The sequence below is a fragment of the Petaurus breviceps genome, unplaced genomic scaffold, assembly GCF_028583685.1.
Source record: "Petaurus breviceps papuanus isolate PSGF00001 unplaced genomic scaffold, PetGlider_PUasm1.0 90625, whole genome shotgun sequence".
NCBI lineage: Eukaryota > Metazoa > Chordata > Mammalia > Diprotodontia > Petauridae > Petaurus > Petaurus breviceps.
This window is the reverse complement of record NW_027187289.1, coordinates 4,994,018-5,021,620: the sequence shown is the minus strand read 5'-3', so window position 1 is coordinate 5,021,620 and position 27,603 is coordinate 4,994,018. Positions and strand designations below refer to the sequence as shown.

At 38.0% G+C, this 27,603-nt stretch overlaps 1 protein-coding gene across 1 annotated transcript in view; it reads left to right on the top strand.

The window, feature by feature from the left end:
* The window catches only part of NALCN (sodium leak channel, non-selective), a 558,956-nt gene that overhangs the window by 515,117 nt on the left and 16,236 nt on the right, over positions 1 to 27,603 (top strand). Inside the window, exons 29-36 of the mRNA XM_069064204.1 lie at positions 2,733 to 2,853; positions 2,939 to 3,037; positions 19,426 to 19,519; positions 20,005 to 20,111; positions 20,331 to 20,405; positions 21,370 to 21,489; positions 23,521 to 23,589; positions 25,164 to 25,312. Coding sequence (XP_068920305.1) covers positions 2,733 to 2,853; positions 2,939 to 3,037; positions 19,426 to 19,519; positions 20,005 to 20,111; positions 20,331 to 20,405; positions 21,370 to 21,489; positions 23,521 to 23,589; positions 25,164 to 25,312 — 834 coding nt within the window. The remainder of the gene's footprint in view (positions 1 to 2,732; positions 2,854 to 2,938; positions 3,038 to 19,425; positions 19,520 to 20,004; positions 20,112 to 20,330; positions 20,406 to 21,369; positions 21,490 to 23,520; positions 23,590 to 25,163; positions 25,313 to 27,603) is intronic.

Genomic DNA, 27,603 nt, shown 5'->3' with positions numbered 1-27,603 from the left:
GAGAACACTGCTGTCTCACCAATAGCACACTGACCTTTAGGACACACACACACACAAAAAAAAAAACAGGGCTCATAGACTTAGCCTAAGAGCAAATAGTCATACCTCAATAACTCTAAAAGTAATCACCCTCTTTCCACAAAATGCAATAATTTCTGTTTATGATGGTGGCATCAAGATACAGTCAAATGATACCTAGTATATTCTTTTGGTTAAGACAGAAAAATATATATTTTATAATTTTAATTAGTATTTAAGTGATGAAAGTCCATATATGGCAATTACACTTCACCAGAACACAGACAGAAATTACTTTTAAAGTCAAACTTTCTAAGCAAAGTTATCCTTAGAGGTAGCAGGGAATAATGAAAAAGAAACAGGCATTTCTCTTACAGAAGGCCTGGATTTGGGTCCCAGTTCTCATGCTGTGACTACACATACCTAATTTCACATTCACTAATTACACATACCTAATGCAGGTACTACACATACCTAATTTCTCTAAGCCTCTGTTCCCTTGTCTCTAAAATGAGGTTAATATGCTTGTTGGGAGGAAAACATACTTTGTAAAGTATTACATAAACCTGAATTCAACATGTTCAAAACTGGAGTTTATTCCCTTCCCCCAAAGCAGCTCTTCCCTCTACAATCTTTCCTATTTTGGTCGAGGACACCAAGATTCCACTTACAGTCCCAAAGTCTCAGGATCATCTCCAACTCTTCATCCTCTTTCCACCCCCACCACCCATATCCAAGAAGCTGACAGACCTTAATTCTACTTCCACAGCATCTCTCATAACTTCCCTTTTATTTCCAGTTTATTAGTCCACCACTCAAGTGCAGGCTCTCAGTCTCCTCTCATCTGGACCACTGTAAGAACCATCACTGACCTTCCTTCTGTCAGTCACTCCCTTCTCTAACCCATCCTTCACTTAGCTTACAAAATTCTCTTTCTGCACTAGCACAGGTCTGACCATTCTTTGTTCAAGGACCTATTGCCTATAGGATAAAATAGAAATTCCTCTGCATTCGTGCCTTTGCACAGACTGGTTCCTATTGCCTGAAATGCTCTCCCTGTTTACCTCAGTCTCTTGATATCCCTTCCTCTACTCAAAACTGAGCTTAACTGCTCTATCCTAGAGAAGTAGTTTCCCTCAGTTATAGTGCTCTCCCACCAAAAAACAAAAACTATTTTGTATTTACTTTGTATGCATTTTGCATTACTTCTTTGTGTCCAGTACAATGGAAGCTCTTTGAAGATGACTTTCTTTGTACCCTGAGAACTTAAGCACAGTTACCTAACACATAATTTGTCCTTAATAGATGCCTGTTGAATTGAATTGACGTGTAAAGCCATGATCATCATCCAGCCTACCTCTCCATTCTTATTTCACAATTCTACCCCTCTTACTCTCTCTAGGCCAGCCATTGCCATCTAAACTCTGCATTCTATCTTCCACTTCCTCCTGACTCTGACTTCTTACAATCCTGAGCTTCCTTCAAGTCGGAACCAAGGTGCCCCTCCCTTCCTATGGGAAGCCTTTCCTAATTCTCTGAGCTATTAGTGTCCTCTCCCTCCTCAAATTATCTTTTCTTTATCAAACTGTTGACATGATATATCTCCAGGGGCATAATATTACCAACACCACACACACACACACACACACACACACACACACACGCACACAGTCTCTCTCTCTCTCTCTCCCCTCTCTCTCTCTCGCTCTCGCTCTCGCTCTCTCTCTGTATCTCTCTCTGTCTCTCTTTCTGTCTCCTCTGTCTGTCTCTCTCTCTCTGTCTCTCTCTCTGTCTCTCTCTCTGTCTCTCTCTCTGTCTCTCTCTCTCTGTCTCTCTCTCTCTCTCTCTGTCTCTCTCTCTCTCTCTCTCTCTGTCCGTCTCTCTCTCTCTCTCCCTCCCTCTCTCTCTCTCTCTGTCTCTCTGTCTCTCTGTCTCTGTCTCTCTGTCTCTGTCTCTCTGTCTCTCTGTCTCTCTCTCTCTCTCGTTTAATTTGAATATTAACATTTTCTCCATCACTTTTTTAGGTCTCAACAATGAACAAAACAATAAATCAAGGACTGATTTGTAGCAGTTTGCCAATTTCCAATATGAAAAGACTCATACTGAAAATTGAACAGTCAGACAGATGGTTCTAGGCTGCCTCCTGAACACCCGAGTCACCAATTAGTTCTTTGACAGTCAAGGCTACTCACAGTTTTGTTCTGTGTATCCCCAGTGCCCAGCCCAGAGCCTTGAATGTAGCAGCTGCTTAACAAATGTTTGTTGGATCATATGCAGTTGCTGTTATTGCTAAGATCAATATAGAGCATAAAACCTCCTTTTCATATGGCATTTCAGAACATAAAGTTTCAATGTTTAATGCAAGTAGAACATGAAGAGAGAAATGAGAGGAAAGGAAAAAACAGCTGAGTTTGGTTTGTTTGTTTTTTTTAAGAGATACACATTACCAGTTGGTTGGGAATTTGGATATAGGGATAGCTAACATTTCATCTTATTTGAAAAGAAATAATCCATCATTGCCCCAAAAAATGAGATCCAGACTAATTTAATCTAGTTTATTGATCCCATAAAGCAAATAGGATGTCATAGAGCCAATATTTTCAGGGGTCAAATGCACCTTTCTCCAGTATCTAAAACTGAGTAGAAATGACAACTACTTGCCCTAGGATGTTTCTTATCAGAATTTCACAGTATGTTCCTCCTCTGAATTACAGGGCCAATCCTCGGAACTTTAATTTTGACAATGTGGGAAATGCTATGCTGGCATTGTTTGAAGTTCTTTCCTTGAAAGGCTGGGTGGAAGTACGGGATGTTATTATTCATCGTGTGGGGCCGGTAAGCAAGCACATCGAATCCTTTGAACGCTTCAAGAGCTGCTTTCATTTGCTTTGATGAATCACCATATTTTCCATTTATGCAGATCCACGGAATCTATATTCATGTTTTTGTATTCCTGGGTTGCATGATTGGACTGACCCTCTTTGTTGGAGTAGTCATTGCTAATTTCAATGAAAACAAGGTAAGAATTCTTCATTTGAATACCAAGGGGTAACGCATTCATTGCTAGCCCTTTACTTTGAAGTATTTTATTATGCACACACTACGAGAACATATTAAACAATAATGTAACTAGTGTAAATAATCTCTATGACTCTTTTACAAATTACCTCATTGCTATCTTTCAGCCACATTACTTACAAATGCAATTTTCACTAAATTTACACTTTGGGTAGCAGAGTGTTGTTTAATTCCCTGACAACTGACAGCCTATCTCCTATTGTTCAAACTGAAAGGGAGGTGAAAAAGAATTATTAAAACGCTGAGGCTGAAATGAATTCAGTGATTGCATGCAATGTTGCTTTCATAAAATATGAATTGTATGCTGTTATGTACCAAATTGGTGCAATCAAAATTTTAGGGGTGGGGGAGGGCAAGGTAGAATTTTCCCCATGTGGGTGAAGTTGGTTGATCATATTCTGGCTTCTTTAAAAAAAGTGTGAAGGTAAGGTTCTCAATTTTTTACATACTTTATACAGGGTAAGTGTTCAGTTCATAATAATTCCATAGTGTCAGTTCGAGTTTACAAATATTGAAAAAACACAGCAAGACTATAATGAATAAGTAAATAAGAATAAATTGGAAAAATTTCTATAAAGCACATAAATGTATAGTGGAGTGAGTTCTGGCTTTGGAGTCAAAAGACCCAGGTTCAAATCCCACTTCAGACACTACTAGACATGTGACCTTAGGCAAATTGTTTAACCTTGTAGAACCTTAGATTCCTCTTCAGGAAAATGGGGTGGATAACATGTAAGCTATTGATCTCACAGGATTGTTGTGGGAAAAGTGTTTTGCAAAAGGAAAAGGATAGGTCCTGCACCTATGATTTCAGCAGTATTCAGAATTCCTACCTGAGAAAATCCCTTCTAGCAATACACACTGGCAGTTTCTCTTCAACTAACAATCTCAGAAAGTTGGCAAGAGCACGGAAAGCCTAAGTAACTTGCCTAAGCTCATAATACCTCCACTTGTCAGAGGCAGGATATGAACCTTGCCAGTTCATTCTGCCTCTAAGACCAGCTGTCTATCCACCAAAGTAAATAAAATTAACTTAGCAAAGCAATATTTATGCATGAGCCAGGATTTTCTCTGTTGTGAAACTGCTTGGGCTCTCCCCACTTTATTACTGCTGAACAGTAGAGACAAGGAGAACCACATTCTCACACAAGGGCCCTGTAATATATGGTCTGGGACCATTCCTCATTAGTGACTACCACCCCTAATAATCTGATCAGCTGCACTTTTATTCACTTTATTCCTTTGCAATACCCACAGACATAGACTGATGGAATCTTTATCCACTCTCCCAGGAACAGAAAGCTAAGAGACATCCTCCCCTGAGCTCAATCCCAAATGGAAGGTCCTGAAGAAGCTCCCATATTAAAAAAAATTCTTTTAACTAAAGGAAGAAGATGGATTAGAGGACTGCAAGAAGGGAATTTCTGAGACAAGACAATCCTGAGATTCTCAATTGTGAAAGCACAGAGAATTTCAAACTGTAGTGATAATAAATATTACATGCTTTATATATATATATATATATGCACCCACATATACATACATACATACACACATACACCATGTAAGAATGGCCAGAATCAGATCAGTAGTGATGTAATGGTTCTGATTAGCTAGGGTGACTGCCTTCCACTTACTTGAACGGCTGAGAACATATTCCAGATGCAGTCTAAACATTCATCCTTTGGTTGCTACATGCTTTTTCTTTGAACTGTGACTGCATGATGGGTGTGGTTTTCCTCTAGTAAGTGTAGGTGTTCTTACTTCCCATATTTGTCTCTTCTACTCATGCTCACGTGCTTCTGAACAGTAATGGAGAAAATCATGCAACAGTGCTGATCATGTCCACTAAAAATTAATGTTATCTACATCTTAAATGGGCTTTCACTGCCATAAGGCAATCCTTTTACTCTTTCTTCATTTATTCTATCACATTTCTGACAACAGTCATTCTAAACTCTCTTCTTTCCTCAAGCATTCTTTCCTTCCTCTCAGCAGAAGACGTTACCTTATACTTGACTGAGAAAACAGAGGTCATTCACTCCGAGCTCACTCTTCTCCACAAATCTGTATCTCATATCCCTTGACATCAGCCTTTTAGCCTCTGATGAAAAAGCAATTCTCTTCTTTACTAACAACAATGCCCTCTTGCCTTTAATCACATGTCCTCCCATCTTCTGCCTCATAATCATTCTTTGTCTTGTCATTACAGGTTTCTTCCTTATTGCCTACAAATATGCCCAGGTGACTGTCCTTAAAACCTTCACTTTATCCCCTCCTGCTACTGTCCTATATCTCACTACCCTTTCTCATCTAAACTTCTAGGGAAAAAATGTCCAGTATTCATTGCTTCTCCTTTTTCTGCTCTCATTCATTTTGTAGCCCCTTGAGATCCAACCTATGATCTTATCACTCAACTTAAATTGTTCTTTCAAAAGTGACCTAATAGCAAGGTATAATGATCTTTTTTCGATCTTCATCTTGCTTGACCTCACAACAACATTTGACATGATTAGTCATCCACTCAGTCTGGATATTCCTTCCCATTTGATTTGCATGAGACCGCTCTCATGGTTATCCTTGTAACTGGTTAGTCCTTCTTAGTCATATTTACTGGATCATCATCCAAGTCCCATTCCCTAACTGTGAGTGTACGTTAAGGTTCAGTTATGGGCACCCTCGTCTTCCATTTTTAGCAGCTTCATCAGTTCCTTGGGTTCAATTATCATTTCTTTGCCATTTTAAGATCTATTTATTCAACCCTAGTCTCTTTCATATATCACTTACTTCCAAGTGGATATTTTGAACAGAGTACCCAGTAGATCTCTCAAATTCAACATATCCCAAAAAAAGGATTCATGATTTTTCCACCAAACCCACCACTCTTTTAAGTTCCCCTAGTTCTTTTGAGGACTCCACTACCCTTAACAATAATTCAGGATCTTTTTTAAATTTAAAATTTTTTTTCCTTTTAATTACAAATTTCCTCCTCCTTCTTTCCACTCCTCCCTTACCCATCAAGAAGGCAAGAAATATATTACCCATTATATACATATATGTATATATGAGAAGTCATGCAAAACATAAGTCATGTTGTGATGAGAAAAAAAGAACAATAAAGGAAAAATATGCTTCAATTTGCACATCAGGTCTATTCAGGTTCTCAGTTTTGTTTTTTTTTAAGTAGGATTTTTACATTTAATTATTATATAATATTTGGGGGATAATTCACTTTAACATGGAAGGATACCGATGGAACATGTTATTAAGCAAAGCTGGATAACGTCCTCCTCTAGAAAGTTTAAATAAATTGGTTGACAGCTGTTATTCTGAAATAGTTCAATTGCAATGCTGTCTGAAGGCAAGGGGAAGGACCAAATGAGATCTCTTTTAGCTTTGTGATTTTCTGACAATTATTTCTGTATAATCAAGTTCACTCTGCCTAATTTTTTCTGTCTTCAAGCTTTGCATCTAAACTCCTTTTAGTTTAAAATACTAACTTACTTTTTCTCATTCCTTCCATTCTCTTTGCATACAAAATTCAGGGATCCAATTATTACAGAAAATTTCTGCGACAAATGGAATTCTTCTATGAAATCAAAGTATCTGAAAATTGAAAGTTTCCTTCTTTGTCCAATGCCCATCTGAAATGTGAACAAGTGGTTATCCAGATTCATTTAAAAATTTCCACAGATTGTTAAGTTTTAAAAAGCATGTAGGGTTTCTGTGTCTAGGGTGGAATATGATTCCATTCACACACAAATGTGACTTGGGAAATAATCCTTAAGGAACTTCTTGAAGCAAAGCTGAGATAATTTGCCCAGGATCACAAACGTAGGGAGTTTCAAAAGACAGATTTAAACCTAGGTTTTCCTAACTCTAAGCTTAGTACTCTCATCACCATACCAAGCTCATTCTTAAGACCAAATATGCTTTCACATTCTCAGTCTTGAAATCATCCTTAATTCTTCACTCTCCCTCATGCCACGTATCCTATCGATTGCCAAGTCTTATTGATTCTATTCCTACAGTATCTCTCACATCTGTTCCCTCCTCTCAATGCACATGGATACCATCCTAATTCAGGCCTTCATTCCCTCTCACCTGCAATTTCGTTGTAGCTTCCTGGCTGGGCCCCTTCCTCTGAATGTCCCCCCTCTCTAAACCATACTCTACCCAGCTGCTAATGCCAGGTTCCTAAAGCATATGTCTGAAAGTGTTACTCCTCCCACCATGCAAAAAGCTCCAGTGTAACTTCTTCCCTCTACATTGAAATACAAACTCCTTAATGTGGCATAAACGCAGGACCAATCCAGCTCTAGCCTTCCATTTACCTATTATTTCCCATTCTATTCTCTGTGGATGTAATTGCCTTTCTTCACATGTGAGGACCCATCTTTTGTTTCTGTGTCTTGCACAAGCTGGAATACATTTTCTTCTCAGCCTCAGAAAATCCTAAATTTCCTTCAAAATTCAGTTCAAATGCCTGTAGCACCAATTTAATAATCACAGCACCTACCGTGGATACAAATATGCTGGCATAATTCTGAGTTGCAAAATATAACAGACTCTCCACAAGTAAGGCAGAACCAAAACATTTACTCAAATATAAGAAAGCCAAATCCTAACACCAGAAAGTCAAATCTATCATAGCAACAAAGAAATCTACATACAATAACAATGCAGAGGGCACCGCCATCCCCAAGCTTTCCCCCTACTAGGGCCTTTTCACAAATGAACACTCATAACTCACTGCCTACTTCCACTCTCTCCCTCAGCTCTAACTGCTCTGATCAACTTCCTCTTGGTTCTGTTCCACCCTTCCTGCTATACCCATTTAGCAAGCTCCCCCCACCACAGGCTTCATGTGGCCCAAACTTATGTGACTTGGGCTTCCATGTGACTTAAGCAGGTCACACGGGCCTACTGATGGTTGGAAAAGATCTTCCCATTACACAAAAATACATTAACTATACAATGCTATTCCTTTGCAAGTAATATTTATAAAAGGAAGCAAGAGATAGCTTCCAAACCACTAGTGATCTGACTTACAGGTCTATGCCTCCCTGAACAAGGCACTTGGCCTCTTAATTCTCCAGGCTACTCTCTAAGAATACAAGTTGTAGGCCTGCATTGGTGGAGTGAGTTTCTGCATACAGAATTTCTTTCTATCAACAAAATTATAAATTCAGTCTATATCATGATTTTAAATATAGTTTGGATTTACTTATATATCATTTCCCCAATTGAATTAAACCCTATGAAGGCACACTGCTTTGTTTTACTCTATTTCCTTTGGTCAACACATAGTTGGTATTTAAATGCTTATTGGTTGGTTGATTAATTCCTAGTAGACATCCATGTACCAAAAGAAGAGACACATATTATGCATAGAATCATTAAACATTTACTGAATGCATTGTGGGAAGATACATTACTAATCACTGAGTGATACCAACATACCTATGGAACAGAAATGAAGAAGTTGTGGTCCTTGTCCCAAGAGGATGTGTGTATAGATGTAGAGATAGATATAGATATAATGCAAACCAGATTATAAATCCATGAGTGAAATACAAAGATCATGTCGTGAGAGCTCATAGCAGTAGGTTGATCCTGAATGGGCAGAACTAAGAGAATTTATGGAAGTCTATTTTGAAGGATAGGTAAAACTTCCATCAGTGGAGCTAGGGTTATGATGATATTCTTAATACTGGCTGGCATGAGCAAAAGTATGTATTCAGAAAGATTAGGATGGAAGAACAGGCTACATATAAGAAGAGGAATGTGAGATTAAATTGGAGAGTTAGGGTGCAGCCATATTGTAGGGGACCTTGTACTCCAGGCAAAGGAATTTTGCTTTGTTTTGTTTTTTTCTACATGTTATAAAGACCTCCTGAAGGGTTTTTTGGTTTGGTTTTGTTTGTTTTTTTCTGGGGAGGGGGTGAGAGTTATGTGATAAGAATGTTGCAGAAGCCATCCACCTGATTCCCATGAGTTATCTTAACAGTATTATAGAATGAAATGTTTTTGTTAAGCACACATTCAGGCTGAGTGAATCACATATATTCAAGCATAGGTTACTAATATTTGAAAAATTAGGACACAATAAACTATCTGTAACACAAAAGTTATATTACAAGTTATTATACTTGCTTTGATGATTCAGAAACATTTCTAGATCTTCTAGGATCCTAGAAGAACCACTATAAATATTCATTGTCAAAATACAGAGTGGCATACATACATTTATGATCAAGAAAATGCCATTTAAAGTGGCTATGTGGTACAGTGAATAGAGCACCAGCCCTGGAGTCAGGAGGACCTGAGTTCAAATGTGGCCTCAGACACTTAACACAAAAACTAGTCGTATGACCTTGGGCAAGTCACTTAACCCCAATTGCCCTCCCAAAAAAATGCTATTTGTCTGAGATCATTATATTTTTTTCTGTTAAAACAAAACACAAGAGAGTGGGCCTCATTTTCCTAAGTAAAATAGCTGATAAAGGGAAATAGAGAAGGCCATCTTAGGGCCATGTGGAACAACAGCCATGGGACTCTCAACACAAAATGCTTCATTGTAGAATGTAGCTTTAGAATTAGAAGGGACCTTACAAAAGCCATCAAGTCTAACCCCTTTCTTTTGTAGATGAGGAAACTGAGGCATAGAGAAGTTAAATGACTTAAGTCATATGGCTAGTAAATGTAAGTAATAGGATTTTAAGTGGGTCTTCTTTACTCCTCTAGCACTGGGCACCATGCTGCCTTTCATGCACCATGTTACTTATTCAAAGCATCATGCCCCATATTTGCTATAGAAATTAGAAGACATGACAAAGAAAAAATGAATGAAGCTAAATAAAAAGGCATGTCTGAGGGGAAAAAAATTAATAAATAATTAATTTAACTATTATTAACTGTAACTATATTATGTATATATGTATAGCTATATTATTAACTATAACTAATATATAGTATATATCATATAATCATAATTATGTATAATTATATATTATATATCCTGTATTACATACTATATTATTATATATAACTATAGTTATATTTAATATATAACATATAAATGTATTATTAACTATGCAAATGTAGGTAGAGTGTTAAAGTACTTGGACTGACCAGAACCAGAAGGTATAGTAGAGGGGTGGCTTGAGCAGGGTTTTAAAAGGAAAAAGAGAGTCAGATGGGGTAATCTTGCTTGGAGGAAGCTGAAGCAGGTGGATCTCTTCAGCTCTGGAGAGAGCTAAGCCAATCAGGTGTCTTCACTAAGTTCATCATAAATAAACTGAGTACCCAACAATGGCGGGGGTACCAGGATGCCCAAGGAGGGACAAAATGGATCAGGTCAAAGCACCTGTGCTAATCCAAAAGGGACTGGCCAATGAGTGATTCCTTAACTTCCAGATTAAATGAGAATAAAAATACCTAGTCTTTAAAAAAAAATTTTAATTTATTTTTAAAGGAAAGAAAAGAGGGTGCTTGGAAGGATCATAAATCATAACTGGAAAAGACCTTAGGGTGCATTGTGTTCAGCCTTCTAATTTTACATATGAGGAAACTGAGGCACAGATTAAATGGCTTGCCCACAGTAAGCAAGTATCTGAGGCAAGGATCTGAGCTCAGGTCTTCCCAATTCCAAGTCTAGTGCATGATCCTCAATGCCATGTACAACATTCCAAGTAGAGAAAAAAGCTTTGTGAAGATTCAGAGATGGGAAGGGAAGGGAGACAGGAAGATTACAGAGAAAGGAGATGAGAGAATATTAGACCTGTAGTCAAGTGCATGCTAAAAGCAATTAGATCTGCTTTGCAGCCTTGATAAATTCTCCTTTGCAGCAAATATCTAAATCACCTCTAGTCTACCCCTTAAGTTTTAAAAATGAAAATATAAATTGTTAGATAAAGTCTTCCCTAGTGGTAGATAAACAGGGTTCCATATATATTCTCTCTCCTCAGTCAGGTAATCAATGCAATAGGTATGAAATGGGAAGATGGGGAATAATGTGAGCACTGGGAGCAATGTGTTTTATGATTCAGAATTAGGCAGAACAGGAAAGAGAGTCCCTCATGTCTTTAAAAAACGGTTCTTCTTAAGAAAATTATGTCTTTTTTAAAACTTCTGAAATCAGTCCTTGTTCATTTGCTATTCAAGTGTTTTCTGGTCGGCATAATACTAAGGATTAGCTATGAGGTGCACAGTCAAGGAATTTAGTTCAAATCCTGACTCTGATACTAGTTGTGACCCTAGTCTTTCAGCCTCAGTTTCCTCATCTGTAAAATTAGGGCATTTGACTCAATTGCCTCTAAGTTCCCTTCCAGATCTACACTCCTATGATTTGTGTGTGTGTATATGTATATGTATATGCACATATATACACACATATGTACTCATTGTATATGTATGTGTATACATGCACACATATATACACACAAATATATACATGTTATATATAATTATGAGTGTGTATATTCCTATGATTTGTGCATATATATGTGTATACACATGTATGTATACACACATTTATATATACATATCTCTGTCAGTATTAGGGCTGTTCAGTTGTTTATTCGTGTCCAGTTCTTTGTGACCCCATTTGGAATTTTCTCAGCAAAGACATTGGAATCGTTTGTCATTTCTGTCTCCAGCTCATTTTATAGATGAGAAAACTGAGGCAAACAAGGTGAAGTGATTTGCCCAGGGTCACACCGCTAGTAAGTGTCTGGAGCCAGATTTGAACTCAGGAAGTCTTCCTGACTCTGGGCTCAGCACTCTATGCATTGTACCACCTAGCCTTAAATCACTGAATGGGTGTTGCCTCAGACAAACCGAGACCTGGGAAGGACCTTAGCTTAGAAAGGCCAAAGTCTCCCACTGCATCTGAGGTCATCGTCAGTCATCCTGACCTATATCTTGACACTGGACTCTTATGACTCTGGAAGAGAGAGTGAAGCTGATGACTCTGCCCAGCTCTGCTTCACTTAAGTCCAATTCACTTGTAAGTCAAGACATCACCAACCTGATATTATTGGTCCTCTTCAAGAATGGAGGACAAACAAAAATATTAGGGCAGCTCAGTGGCTCAATGGCTAGAGTGCTGGGCCTGGAGTCAGGAAGACTTATTAGCTGTGTGACCCTGGACAAGTCATTTAACCCTGTTTCCCTCAGTTTCCTCATCTGTAAAATGAGCTGGAGAAGGAAATGGCAAACCACTCCAGTATCTCTGCCAAGAAAACCCCAGAATGAAGTTATGAAGAGATGGATATGATTGAACAACAACAAAAATAAATGTCAAAATTGGATAGTTATAGCTATATTCTGTCCTATCTAAATCTGAACCCTCCCAACAAGTGACCTCTGCTGGAAAACCGGCATGCCACTTTGACTAGAATGACTCTTGGGAAGTGCTTCCACACTTTGGGTCATTAGAGCCTGCTAAGTGACATAGTAACTGGTGTACTGGACCTGGAAAAAGGTAGACGAGTTCAAATTTAGCCTCAGATACTTACTAGTCAGTCAATGAGCATTTATTAAGTGCCTACTGTGTAGCAGGCATTGTGCTAAGCACTGGAGATACTAAAAAAGGCCAAAAACCAACAAAGAAGAAACCACAGTTCCTGCTTTCACTAGGTATATAACCCTGGGTAAATCACTCCATCTGTTTTTCTCAGTTTCCTCATTTGTAAAATTGAAATAATAATAGCACCTACCTCCTAAGATGGTTGTAAAAATGAAATCATATTTACAAGTTGTTCTGCAAACCTTTAAGCACTATTTAAATGCTAGTTACAGCTATTATTATTATTATCATTAGTATGTGTCTCTCTACAACTTATACCCATTGTCCCAATTTCTATAGTTAAATTCAACATTCACCAAGTATTTGTTAAAAGTATGTTATGTGCAAGGCACTGTTCTAGAAACTAGAGATACAAAGGCAAAAAAACAAAAAAGTTTGTGCCCTTAAAGCATTTACATTCTAAAGGATTATAGATATAGAGCTAGAAGGGACCTCAGAAGCCATCTAGTCCAAAAGGAAAAGTAATTTTATGAAAGAAGGAGATTAAGTGACTTACCCAAGGTCTCATAGGCTGTAAGTCCCAGAGATGGTATTTAACTATTAAGGAAAGAGTTCATCTCTCATCATCTCCTGTGGCATGACAATCAAAAAGTATAAGATAAAGATTAGAGTGAGGGAGTGAGGGCATAAGGTGAAGATTCAAGAACTCTAAAACAAGGCTCTTTGAGGGAGGAGAAAGGTCCAGAGGAGGAGAGAGGGATTAAGGAAGGCTTCCCTGCGTTAAGCCTTGGACAAAGATGAGAATTCTTATCTTTATAAGGAGAAAGGAGCTAGCTAGATAGAGAGAAATGAGTCTCCTAGATGAATTTTTGTACATAAGACATAGACTGTTGAGTCAAGGAAAAACAAATAACCCTGTTTGACTGGAAAACAGTGTTGATGAAGGGCAGTGGTAGGAAACAGGACTGTCTGGGTATCTGAAGTTTTGTTTGTTTTTTATTTTAGAAGGGACTCACTGATAGTTTTTGAATAGGGGAGTGACATGGTCAGACATGTACCTCATGAAGAGTATTTGGGGAGCTGAGTAAAAGGTGGATTGGAAAGTCAAGAAACTGATGGCCAAAAGAATCATTAGGAAGGTATTAAAATGGAATGCTGGGTTCAGTGGACAGAAAAAGGTGTATATGAAAACATCCTGAAAGTCAAACCAGTAGGACTTGGAAACACTGAATATGGAGGGAAAGGGAAGATCCAAGGATGCCTTCAAGATTACATATCTGGATGACTTGAAGATGGTAGTGCCCTCCATGGGGAGGGGAACTTTGGAAAGTTGAATGGATTTACAGAAGAATATGTGAATTTATTTGGGGATGTATTTAGTTTGAAGCATTATCAGAACATCCAGGTAGAAACATTGAGCAAGTATTTGAAGATATGACCCTGTAGCTTGGTGTACAGATGTGGGTGTCATTTATTCAGAGGTGATTACTTAACCAACCAATGGATGCATCTACCCTCAGTTTTAGCTGAGAGAGCTAAAACTCTCTCTAAGAGCTCTACAAATTCATGTTCCTCTGTTTCCAGTATTCTAGCAAGTATCACTGACAATGGCTTAGCAACTATAAACCACTAGTTCTTTTACCTAGGATGTAGTTCAGTAAATTGTGTTCCTTGTATTCATGGATGCCAGCTAAATGTCTTCTCCTCTAGAAATTCAGGCCATAGGGTCCTAACTGTCCATTTTCTGAACCCTATAAATCCATTCTCCCCAAATGTAAAGTGTATATCAGGTTGTGCTCAGATTATCTCTCTCCAGATTTTTATTCTAGTGAGCTTCCCATTCCTCTTTATCTAAATCTGCCCCCCCAATATCATTAGTATTTGTGTTCTTTGAAATTTGAAAACAAATACATCATTCAAAATAAAAAGGCAACTATAGGCCCGAATTTTTTTATCTTGTGATAAATAGAATCCCTACAAGTATTCTCTCATTCTACACATGATAGAAATCTGGATTTTTGTTGCCAGCCAGTATCTAAGGGACCTTTTGCTCTGGAATCTGAACAGTGATACTTGTGCCAAAAAGCCTCTCTATAGCCAAAGGGAAGCAACTCCCCCCTCATCCTCACAGGGGATCATTCTCTTTGCTGAACTTACTCATGAACCAGAGAACAGTCTCCTCTTCCTTGTGAGCATTCCATTGTCAAGAAATCTCTTCTCTCCACATCCTTTTTTTCCTCTTTCTCCCATTTTCATTGCCAACAAACAGAAGAGGCGTTTTTCAGTCCCTGGTGGGTCTGGTTAGAAGCAGCTTTCCTGCAGGGTCAGTAATAAGAAAAATGAAATTTTGAAATAGTTTAAGCATTTTCACTTAGCCAAGTGCTCTATAAGTGGCATAAACAAATCTAAGTATTTTACCAGGCCATTTACTGATTTAATTAGGACATCAATGCATAAGTGAATGAACTTTTTAAACCTACTACACCATCTATATCACTGAGAAAGGAAATACAGTTTAGTAGGAAGATCATTGGAATTGGAATCAGAACGCTAACTACCCATGTGTCCTTGGCCAAGTTGCTTAACTTCCCAGGACTTCTTTTCTTGTCTATAAACTGGTAATAGTAATTGTATTTCCTATTTCTCATTTTTATTGTTAGGGTCAAATGAGTTTGTGCATGTGAAATTCTTATTTTGCAGGCATGAACTTCTATGTCGATATTAGCCTGTATTATGTAAATATATACATCTAGCACTTGAAAAACATGATCATACATTTCCATATAGTCAAAAACCCAGAGGTCTTCCCAAGGAGAGCATCTGGGATGGTGAAGGGACTGGATATTGCCATATAAGGATCAATGAAGGAACTAAGAATATTTAGCCTGGAGAAGAGAAGATGGAGAGTATAGAAAGTATCCCAAAAAGCTTAGTACAATTGTCAGCTTAAGCAACTATATTAATTGTCTTCAAGCATTTAAAGGGTTGCCCCATGGAAGAGGGATTACACTCGTTCTGCTTAGACCCAGAGAACATCTCTTGGAGCAATGCAGGGACAATGAAGAGTGGCAAACTTAGGTTTGAAATAAGGAAAAATTCACTAATAATGATATCCCAAAGTAGGATGGTTTGTTTCTGAAGGCAATGGTTTCCCTTTACTAGAATTCCTTCAGACAAGAAGTGGTTGACCCTTGTCAGCGATATTGTAGAGAATTCTTTGTTAGACAAGATAGCCTCTGAAATCCCTTTCACCTTTGAGATTCTGTAATTTTGTGATGACAACTAGCATGGTATAGGGATGTTGTTGTTTTGTTGTTGTTCAGTCATTTTTGAGTCATGTCTGATTCTTTGTGACCCCATTTGGGGTTTTCTTGACTAAGATACTGGAGTGGTTTTCCACTTCCTTCTTCAGCTCATTTTCCAGATGAGGCATCCGAGGCAAACACAATTAAGTGACTTGCCCAGAGTCACACAGCTAGTAAGTATCTGAAACCAGATTTGAATTCAGGAATAGGAATCTTCCTGACTCCAAGCCCATCATTCTATCTACTATGCCACCTAACTGGGCTAGAAGAGTCCATAAACCATGGTGTATGAGGAATATTTGAAAAAAATTAGCATGGTTAGTCTCAAAAGAAGAAGACTTAGAAGGAACATCAATGAATCAATTGGTAAATTTTTATTCAGTGCCTAACATATGCCATTATTAATTACTGGAGATACAAAACAAAACTGAAAAGGTCCCTACCCACAGGGAGCTTAACATTCTATTGACGATGCCACTTTTTTTTTTTTTGCTTTGTTTTTTTGGATGGGGAAGGGCAGGGAAATTGGAGTTACGTGACTTGCCCAAGGTCACAAAACTAGTAAGTGTTAAGTGTCTGAGGATGGATTTGAACTCAGGTCCTCCTGACTCTAGGGCCTGTGCTCTATTCATTGCACCACCCAACCACCCCAACAATGCCACTCTTAAGGAGCTCACAGGCAAACCACAACATACAGATAAGATACATAATAAGTTGGAGATATTCAACAAGGAATGTACAGTTATCCCTTCTACATCGCAGAGGTGACAGGCCCCGCAATCTGGAAAATTTGGTCAAAATTTTTTACCCTTCCTTTGTATGGGAGAAGTCTGAAAACTTGTGTTAAGTATTTGGTCATAGACTCTGTGTCATTTACTGGCCTTTGTGTATCATCTGTGGCTTCCACAAAACTCTCCCTTTAATTTCTCACACTGATCTGTGCTATATCGAGTTCACAATGGGGAAAATTGCCATGTGGACAGGATAACTGTACTACCATTATGGGATATCAGAACAAGTCTCTTGCAGAAGTAGATTTTAGCTAATACTCAAAGGAAGCCAGGGATACCAAGAGGCAGAGATGAGAAGGAACAGAATTCCAGGTATAGGTGACAGCCAGTGAAAATGTACAGTCAGGAGATAGAGTCTATATTTTCATCTTCACATAACTCAGTGCCCCATCTCTTTTTTTAAAGTGCTGATGGTGGTCATAGAATATTTGAAATACTATATTTAAATTATTTCATTTAGCAGATGCTTTTAAAGGCATTTGGCTTTCTTGGGCCTCACTTTCTTCAAATGTAAAGAGAACATACAGGAAAGAATAGACCCGTTGACTTCTAAGGTTTCTCATGACTCCAAAACAAGGGTCCAATGATCTCATCCAACCTCCTCATTTTAAAGATGAGGAAATTGAGGTTTAGAGAAGTAGGGTTATTTGGCCAATGTCACATAACGAATCAGTCGCAGAGTCAGGATTCCAACTCAAGTCTCCTGACTCCAATTCCAGTGTCCTCATCTGGGCTTGTAGGCCACTTGTAGCATTTCTTTCCATGGCCCGGAGCTGTTTGCTCTTGGTGCATGGTGGTGGTGAATCTGGAAAGGCCCAGCAGTTTTAAGTCTTGGTAAGAATTTTTCCCTTCTACTGAGAAAACATATTTACATATTATCTGAGAGAAAGAAGAGAATAATAATAATAATAATAACAATAACAATAGTAACAACTGACATTTCTATGTTCATTTAGGAGAGGTGTACTGGATAGAGTTAGCCCTGTAGCCATGAAGACCAAGGTTCAAATCCTACCCGTGATACACTTTGGCTGTATGACCCTGGGAAAGACAAAATTTTCATAGAAGGTGCCAACCTACATTAGTAGAGCGAGTTTCCTATGCTAATAAAAGCATAGATCTAAAAAAAGAAGCATAGATCTAGTCCTTATCCTTCTGAAGCAGGGGTTCTTAAATTTTTTGTGTGTCATGGACCCCTTGCAGTCAGGGGAAGCCTGTGAACTCCTTCTCAGAATAATGGAGTTAAATAATTTAAGGAAATGCTAAATTTCCCTTCATTTTTAGTGAAAATCAATATGTGCTTTTTGACCATCCAAGTGCATGGATCCTTTGTGAATCTGTGAACCCCAGTTTAAATGCTCTTGCTTTATGGTGAATTAACATTTGCAAAGCACTTGGTACAAATATCTTTGTACAAATAAGATAATATCTTATTTGATCTTCACAGCAATTAAATAAAGTAGTTACTAAAAGTATTATTATCCCCATTTTATAGGTGAGAAAACTGAGTCTCACAGATGTTAATTAACTAATGTTAATTAATTTTATTATGTTAATTAATTAATCAAGGTTATCCAACTAGTAAGTGTCAGAGGAAGGCGGAATTTGAGCCCAACTGTCTCTGCTCACTCAAAGCAGCAAAAATGTAGAGGAAAAAAAATCTAGAGAAAAGAAGGGAGGAAGTGGAATAAGGTTGGGAAGAAAAGGACTGTATGGTGGCATGAAAATAGTGTTGGCTCTGATAACTTATAAATATTTCCTGGTAAGAAATTACAACCAATTAGCAGAATTTAATCACGACATTCTAAGTGACTGAATGGCACAGACCAAATATTCTTCCTTTTCGTGTATCTCACAGTATCTAGGACAAAACAGCTCAATGTTTCCTGAGTGAGTGAGTAACCACTCCTCAGGACTCTCCAACCTTGCATATCTGTGCCTTTCATTAAATGAACTGGAGTTACAGGGAAAACTTTGTTTTTCTGATTCCTCAAAATATGCTGGGTGGGTTTAGTTTGTTTTGTCTCCCCACCTTCAATCTGCTTGCACTTAGATAAATATTAGAAAAAAAATTTCTAATAAAAGAATTTGCTATATAATCATTCTGCTGCTTATCAGAGGATCGACAGGATTCAGTGCACTGGTTCCCTCCTCACCAGTCCTTTGTCTCATCACCTGATGTCTCTTCTTTATGCTTATTAAGACTGCACATTTTCAGGACAATGGGAAGATAGGAGGGACAGAAAAATACTTTCACAAGCTAAAGTAATAATAGCAAGCCATTATTTTGCTGCAGTGTCTTCTGCAATGAAACAGAATAAAAATTAGCTGCCATCTAAATAGGTATTCCCTCCCTTTGTGTGATTCGAGCAAGTATAAAATCAAATATAAAACTAATGTTTTCCACCGCTGGCTACCCTAGATATAAACAGAGCAATAAGTCTGCTCACTGAGTAGGGTCTTCCAGCCAAAGTGTCGACTTTGGGACTGCACTCAAGGTGAGGGAGAGAAACTCTGACCCTGTTTACCCAAGTGCCACTATGTGGGAAGAAGTGCTTGTCTTTTAAAGCTCCAAAAAGCAGCACTCATGTGTATGTGTGTGTGTGTGTGTGTGTGTGTGTTTTGTCTTATGATGATCACATTTGGAATGTTCTGGGTTTAGATGACAAAAGGCTTTTTATGCTTTCCTTTGTTTATTAAGGGAACGGCGTTACTGACTGTAGATCAGAGAAGATGGGAAGATCTGAAAAGCAGACTGAAGATAGCACAACCTCTTCATCTCCCACCTCGCCCGGGTATCAAAGATGCTCTGATTTCATTCATGTTGGGCACTAGTGTTCATGATTCCCCAGGAGTCTAAGATTTAAATTAAAATAATAATCGTGAGGCCACTAGGAGGTTGTGCATAAGTTAATGTAGAAACAGCCATCTAACCACAGATCTCTGCATAAGGCTATTAAAACTAGCCGCCCAAAGGTTGTGCTTCAGTGCTTTTAGGATAAGCCTTAATGAAAAAAATGAATTTTTAAATAAAATATATTTGTGCTTGCCTTTTAATAAGGAGACTGAAATATATTAACCTGACAGAAATATGACTGTCCTCTCAGTACTAAAGGCTTCATGCAGTTGTTGTTTTTAAATATTCAAAGTTAGATTAAAACTGTAGCAGGGGAAAAAAAATGTTGAATGTGTCTTGAGATGATCATTATAGAAAATGAAAAACAAGAAAGCAAATGTGACCCAGGACTAAAATGCCCTTGCAAAAATCCTTCTTTCACAGATAATGATGGTTTTAGAGCTAAAATGTATGACATTACCCAGCATCCCTTTTTTAAGAGGACTATTGCCGTGCTAGTCCTGGCTCAATCTGTGCTGCTGTCAGTCAAGGTACATTTCTTGTGTTTTTTTTATATTTTGTTTCACACTATGCATTTGCAAATTATTTTTTCATTCATCCATCTAACTGAGAATGTAGCAAGCTACCATCCTTATCTAAACATAAGCTCTGCCATATTAAAAAAAAAATAAGCTTCACCTAATAGGGAGAAGGAGAAAAATCATCTTTAGGAATCACATGGCTAAATGGTGCTTCTTTTCCTATTTCAGTGGGATGTTGCAGACCCAGTGACTGTTCCTTTAGCAACAATGTCCGTTGTGTTCACCTTCATTTTTGTCCTAGAGGTATGGTAAAAGGCTTAAGACTCTCCAAGTGGTTTCTGCTCATTTTCTGTTATTCACTTTCATTGGGTATAGATTATGGAATCAGAATGTGAGCCCTGTAAGGGGCATGCCATCAAACCCCCTCTTTTTTACAGATGAAGAAGCTTCAGTTACTCAGAAGAGATCCTCTGTGATTCCCCCAAATGGCAGTGCTAGGATTTGAATCCAGATCCTTGGATTCCTCCCATCATTTTATCATTTTAAGATGGAAGCTTTAAATGAAAATGGAAGTTTTCATTTCATTATTTTAAGAGAATTGCTTCTGAAAACATATCATTAGAATATCTCCTTTTAAACAAAATGGTGGCCTCCATTTGCATAATGAATGCTCTCTTTTCCTTTTCCAACTGCCAAGACACCACTGTGGACTGCTGTGCCTGAGCTGTGGCAGCTTTAGTGTCAGCTCAAGTATTTAGAGCTAGCTGCACAATCAGTGATTTAGGGTATTCAAAATACAGCAAGGAGAGATGACTCATGGCTTTGCTCTTGGCAGAGCCAGGATTACCTTAAAATACGTGTTGGATGCACAATCACTATTCAATGCAACTTTTTTAAGACCCTGGAATTTATATTTCATAAATGTGTGGTACTTGATGTTTCTTATTCCTATGCGTGCTTTACTTGAGGAAGCAAAATATGCCTCTATCTAAATTAGTGGAGTGGAAAAGAGCGTGGAGGAATGACTCTTCCATTAATGTAATCTATAGCTCATTCAATTTCTAATGAGTTTGTATTTTGTAGAAAGTGACTCATATCTAGTGAGAAATACTTCTTCAAATTTATGTAGACTATTTCAGTTTTTTTTTAAAATTCCTAAAAAAATTTGTTTGCATTTACGTTTAGTAGTAGACTCTATTTGTGCTTGGTAAATGAAAGTTTGGCTAAAAAAAAATCGATCACGTTACCTGTCTTCTTTGTTTACCAGGTTACAATGAAGATTATCGCCATGTCACCTGCTGGCTTCTGGCAGAGCCGAAGGAATCGATATGACCTCTTGGTGACTTCTCTTGGTGTCATTTGGGTGATACTTCACTTTGCTCTCCTTGTAAGATCTCCACTAGCAATAATACTGTGCTGCTTATTATAATTAAAGTCAATCCCATATTAGATCTGCAAATGGAGAAAAGCATAGTTATGGAAGAGGCAGAACACTGGGTGATTCAGAAACCGCTTTCTTTGTCTCTGGAGTGCACATACACACCTTCCCACTCAGTGGCAGTGGCATGGCCTGCATAGTCCATAACAAGAAAGAACCCACATATCTGTAAGCAAGAACGGACTCTATTAAGAAAATGCTGTGTTGATGATATGCATCATGCTGCCTTCCTACAGAAGTAGAGATCTCCCAGGATGAGCTGTCACAGCCCCTAGGCACCAGCAGCTTTCCTCTGAACTCAATTCTCACTGTTGTTTACATGTGCTTAGTACTTCAGTGGATGGAGAAGAACAATCAGTTGTTTTGTTTTATTTTCCTTCCAATGCTCTCTCTCTCACACTCGAGTTTCAACCACAAGGCAGCACAGTTGCCTGGTACATAGTAGGTGCTGAATAAACACTAGCTGATTGTCAGCCCCCTGTACACAGAGCACTGTACATAGGAATTCTTATTTTTTGGCTTTTTGGAGGGCAATTGGGGTTAAGTGACTTGCCCAAGGTCTCATGGCTAGTTTTTGTGTTAAGTGTCTGAAACCAGATTTGAACTCAGGTCCTCCTGACTCCAGGGCCAGTGCTGTATTCACTGTGCCACCTTGCCACCCCCGTACATAGGAATTCTTAAAGCTGATAAACTCACTTTCTTATGATCACTTTCTTATGTTCTTCATTCAGAAACCACACTCATTTATCAGCATCCATTTTAGAATTGATTATGTAAGAAGTACTGGACCCCTTCTAGCCTACCAACATACACACATAAAATACATTAATAGACACTACTTCACCAAATAAAATATATTCATAGACAGTACTTCACTAAGTATGGTGGAGGGAGTACTGGATTTAGATTCTGAGAGCCAGGGTTCAAATCCCAACTCTGTCGGTTTATCCATCCCTGTGTGACTTTGGGCCCTTTGCTTTATCCCTATGAGTCTCAGTTTCCCCACTGGCCAAATAGGGGGTTGGGCTACAGTGTCTCTAATGTATCGTCCAGTTCTAAGTTGATGATCCTGCAGTCACATACCTTTCTGGGTCTGTGATCTCATGACAAATAGGATACTTCTTAAGTTTTTCTCTGACATCTGGTTAAGCTGACCCAATAAAGCACAAAGATCCTTTGGCAGCTTTTTTGTTTTTACCAGAGTGGTTACTAGAGCTCTATCTAATGGAATATTCCCCTTCTAATAAGACAATTGTTCAATTCATTGTAAAGTTAGTGAGGTTATTTTAGTCAACAAATAATGATTCATTGGATTGACTGTGTCCTTAAAAGGTCACCTAGTCACTGTCACTGAAAGAACACACCATACCTAAATCGCCCTAGATTAATGAGTATCTGTCTTGCCTTTAAAGATTTGCAGAGAAGGACAGACTGTGATCTTCTTGGGTCCATTCTCATGTTATACTACTGCCCTCCTTGAAAGTCTCTCTCAGCTCTAAATCCCAGGATCCCTTCTATTCCATCACAAGATCTTTCTACCTGTAGGGTCAATATAAATGAAAGCCATGTCTTTACCATCTCCTCTATTCATCTGTAAATTCCATGAAGGCAGGGACTGCACCTTATTACAACTTTGAATCTCCCTAGTGCCTAGCATAGTGCCTTGCACACAGGAAGCACTTAATAAATGATTGTTAAATGCTTATTTTATATAATAACCCTTCAATATAGAAGCCATCTAAGCAAAACAGAGACCCAAGTCTCATTTATTATTTTCATTTTATGGATAATATTTATTCATGAGATGTGACAGTGACCTTTTCAGAACCTTCTTAGACAAATTTCCTATATGAATTTCCACATTTTATTAAAGCAATTTTTCAGTAGACTTCTCAGATGGCTTCAAATGAGAAATGGAACTGGAACTGGAACAAAAGCTCTTGTGCAAATTATGAAAGTTTCTCTTCTATTAAATTCCAGAATGCATATACATATATGATGGGAGCCTGTGTGATTGTCTTCAGGTTTTTCTCCATTTGTGGAAAACATGTAAGTATCTTATAGATGGTGTTTCTGGAAATTACTTATATTGTAAAGACAGAATGCAATAATAAGTTGGTATCTTCTTCCTAAGGAGGGCTTCATATTAAATAGATGTCTTTCAGGATTATTAACGAGAAGTTATTCAAAATCATAAGCCTAAGAACTCATCATTATCAGTAGCTATCTTAACCCAATCAGCTACTTGTCCTCAGATAGGATCGTAGGTTCCAATGGTATGGTTTGTTTGGGTTTTTTTTAATTCAACAAACCAAAGAAATCATCAATTAAAAATTGCATAATCCATAAAATATTTGTCATTTCCCTTTCTGTTATGAACTTTGTTTTTAATGGGAATCTTCATTTCTGAAAAAAAAAAAAATCTGAGCATGTTTATTATAGACCGAAACCGTGTTATCTTAGCCTAATGATACTGGAAATAGTAAAGGCAGTAAAATAACCAAAACTCAAAGTGCAGCTTAGGTAGGCATTGATAATTGTGGAGACCAAAAAGAGCTTCTTGCAGCTGAGAAACAGCAGAGTACAGTGAAAGAACATTGGCCTTGGGTTCAAGTATGGCACCAACCCCACCTTTGTAGCCTTAAGAAAGTCACTTTACTTAGGTTCTTCACCTATAAAGTGAACATATTGGAATGTATGATCCCTAAGGTCCCTTCCAGGTCTAAACCTATAGTCTTATGAAAAATTACTCTAGAATGTCTTGTAGGATATATGGTAAAAGGTATAGGTGTGTTTGTTTTCTTGTCCATTGCTATGTTGTGGGGGGGGGTTCTAGAAGGGACAGTCTAATATAGAATAATGTCTATGACCCCAAAAGTATAGCATAAGCTATAAAATAAGCAAAATTTTAAAGCTATTATTATGAAATAGTTCTAGTGCTATCCCTTTACTCCCCCCCCCCAAATAAAGAAACATAGTTCCTGAAAAATGTCGAAATGACTCCTAAGAAAAAGTTTAAATGGTGCTTTTTCTCCTGTGTTGGTTTAGCCAAGTTAAAGGGACCAAAAACTGTCTGAAGATCTAGCAGCCAGGAAAAAAGAGTACTAGCCAGTCATGTGAAATAAAAGATTAGAGATAGTGAGGTAATGGAAAAGTCACATTGCCTATTGATGGTACTTGATCTCTACTAATAGGAAGGTTTTGAAGTAGATGTGGTGGGAAATAAAAAGACAAACTCACCTAAGGGATTGGTATCTCTGATCCCTTAACATCACCAAGTCATTGTCAAGGCTGCACAGATAATGCCATCATGAATGCTCTTTGAGAACGGTTATTGTTTTATTTTTGTGTTTGTATCCAAACACTTAACTCAGTGCCTGGCACATAGCAGGTGCTTAATAAATGTTTGTCAATTATTATCTAATGCTATTGACACTGTAGCCCCAATATTAAGCATCCTATCAGCCCTTTTAGAAACTGGCAATTATTCAAGCAAAGCATGGTTTGGTTGCTATTCACATATAGAAACCTTGAGCATCTGTTTTATGCCAATCTGATTAAATAAGATGCCCTTCTCCCAGCTCTTCTACATGATTGGGTTATGGTCTTCTTCCTGTTTGCAGGTAACACTGAAGATGCTCCTTTTGACAGTGGTTGTCAGCATGTACAAAAGTTTCTTTATCATCGTGGGGATGTTTTTATTGCTGCTGTGCTATGCCTTTGCTGGAGTTGTTTTGTTTGGTACAGTGAAATATGGAGAGAACATTAACAGGTTGGCATGTCCAGTATCTATTTCCTTTTTTAATGAAGTAGAGAAAGCATCCCCATTTTTATATACAGAACCACAGGACTGGTGCTATAAAAATCTACGTGGTTGGTAGCTGTTGGTTTGGGTTTTTATCTGACAGAGAATAAGAAGGACAAAGGGAGTAAATGAGAAACCAAAAAAGAGTAAAGCTGCCAGAATTAGGCATAATCGTGTTACATAAAAACTTGAGACTTTTTTTTCCACTGAAAACTTAGCACATAAAGGCCCCAGCCTTGTATATGCACTGTGTTGAGTCTATATTTCAGTGCAGAAAAAAAAACTTTAGACATAATTTTGAATTTTGTCTAGTCAATAATCACTAAGTTTTTAGAGATAAGAGAGATGTGATTATTGTTTTTGTTTTATCAACTTGAATCTTGCTCGGGAAATTAAGTTCAATATAAGTGATTGTGTTTTGCTACATTGAGCCTGCCTCCACAGATTTTCTTGCATCTGTTCCCTTCTTCCCACTCATAATGGTACAGGCCCTCATTATCTCTCATCGAGAATACCATAATAGACTCCAAATTGGTCTCTTTAACTAAAATCCTTCTTCTCTTCAATCTATCATTCACACAACCAGCAATGCTATTTTTCTAAAGCACAAGACTACCTATGGCACTGCATTGCTGAGGACCCTTCAATACCTCTCTATTACTTCTAGAATAAGTGAAAAAAAAATCTTCTTAGCCTCTACAGAAAAAAAATCTAAGCCTCTACAGAATCTGCTTCCGGTTTTCCTTTACAGTCCCACCAAGCTGAACTGCATGTTCCTCAAACTCAGCATATAATCACTAGAAACTACATTTGGACAATCCATTCCTCAGACTAGAAACGCATTACTTTCTTATCACCACCATTCAAAATCCTTACCTTCTTCCAAGGGCAAATTTCACTGCTACCTCCTCCATGAAACCTTCCCTGTTTCCCCTTCCCCCAACTCCCAGCTGCCAGTGATATCTATTTCTTGAGGTTTCTTAGAGATCTTTAGCTAAGATGTTCTTTGGCTCCCACCATTTCCTACACTGTGTTATGATTACCCATGAAATATCTTGTGTCATTTTTCTTCTTTTTCTAACTAGAATTTAGAACATAATAGGCACTTATAAATGTTTATTGATGAGAATGACACAAACCACAAGATTGTGGCATTATATTTTTCAATTTGACTCAAATATTTTTTTTGTTGTCTTTTGCTTTTCTTTGGAGGGGGGAAGGCAAAGCAATTGGAATTAAGTGACTTACCCAAGGTCACACGGCTAGTAAGCGTTAAGTGTCTGAGGTCACATTTGAACTCAGGTCCTCCTGACTCCAGGACCGGTGCTCTACTCACTGTGCCACCTAGCCACCCCATTGACTCAAATATTGTGTATTCAGCCCCAGCTACATGTAAAGCACTATAAAGTGCCAGACCTGAGTTTAAATATGATGAGACTTTTCCTATAGGGAATAGGGAACCATTGAAGTTTTCTGAGTACATACCATATACCACAATAAATTTGAAACTGCTACATGACTCAGCTATAAAAGGTCATGTCATTAAGAAGATAAGAAGAGACACCTTTCACAACAATGGTTAGAAGAAAAATCATTGACCAAAAAAGGGATAGAAATGATCACAAAATTGATAATTTTGATCACATAAAATTTTAAAGTTTTCATGCAAACACAATCAATGCAATTAGACTGATAACTAGGGAAAAAAATCTTTGCAGCAAATTTCTCTGATAAAGTCTAATATCCAAAACCTTTGAGGGAATGAGACAGATAGATAAGAATGAGAGCCATTCCTCAATAGATAAATGGTCAAAGATCATATAGTTCCCACAAAGAGAAATGCAAGCTACCAACAATATAAAAAAAATGCTTCAAATAACTAATAGCAAGAGATATTCACATGAAAACAACTCTGAAATCCTGTCTCGTAACTGTAACATTGTCAAAGTTGCAAAAGAAAAGAAAAATGGCAATTAATAGAGTGCCTGTGAGGGTAAAGGAACAGTTATGCCCCACTGGTGAATCTGCTAAGTGGTGCAAGAATTCTAGGAAACAACTTGAAACTATTCCCCCAAAGTCATTAATGAGTGCAATACCCTTTAACCCATTGATAGTTTGGGGGTGGGGGGAGAGGTAGACATATAGGTAGAGGGAGGGAGGGAAGGAGAGAGACAGAGACAGAAACAAAGACAGACAGAGAAAGAGACAGACAGAGAGAGAGAGAGAGAGAGAGAGAGAGAGAGAGAGAGAGAGAGAGA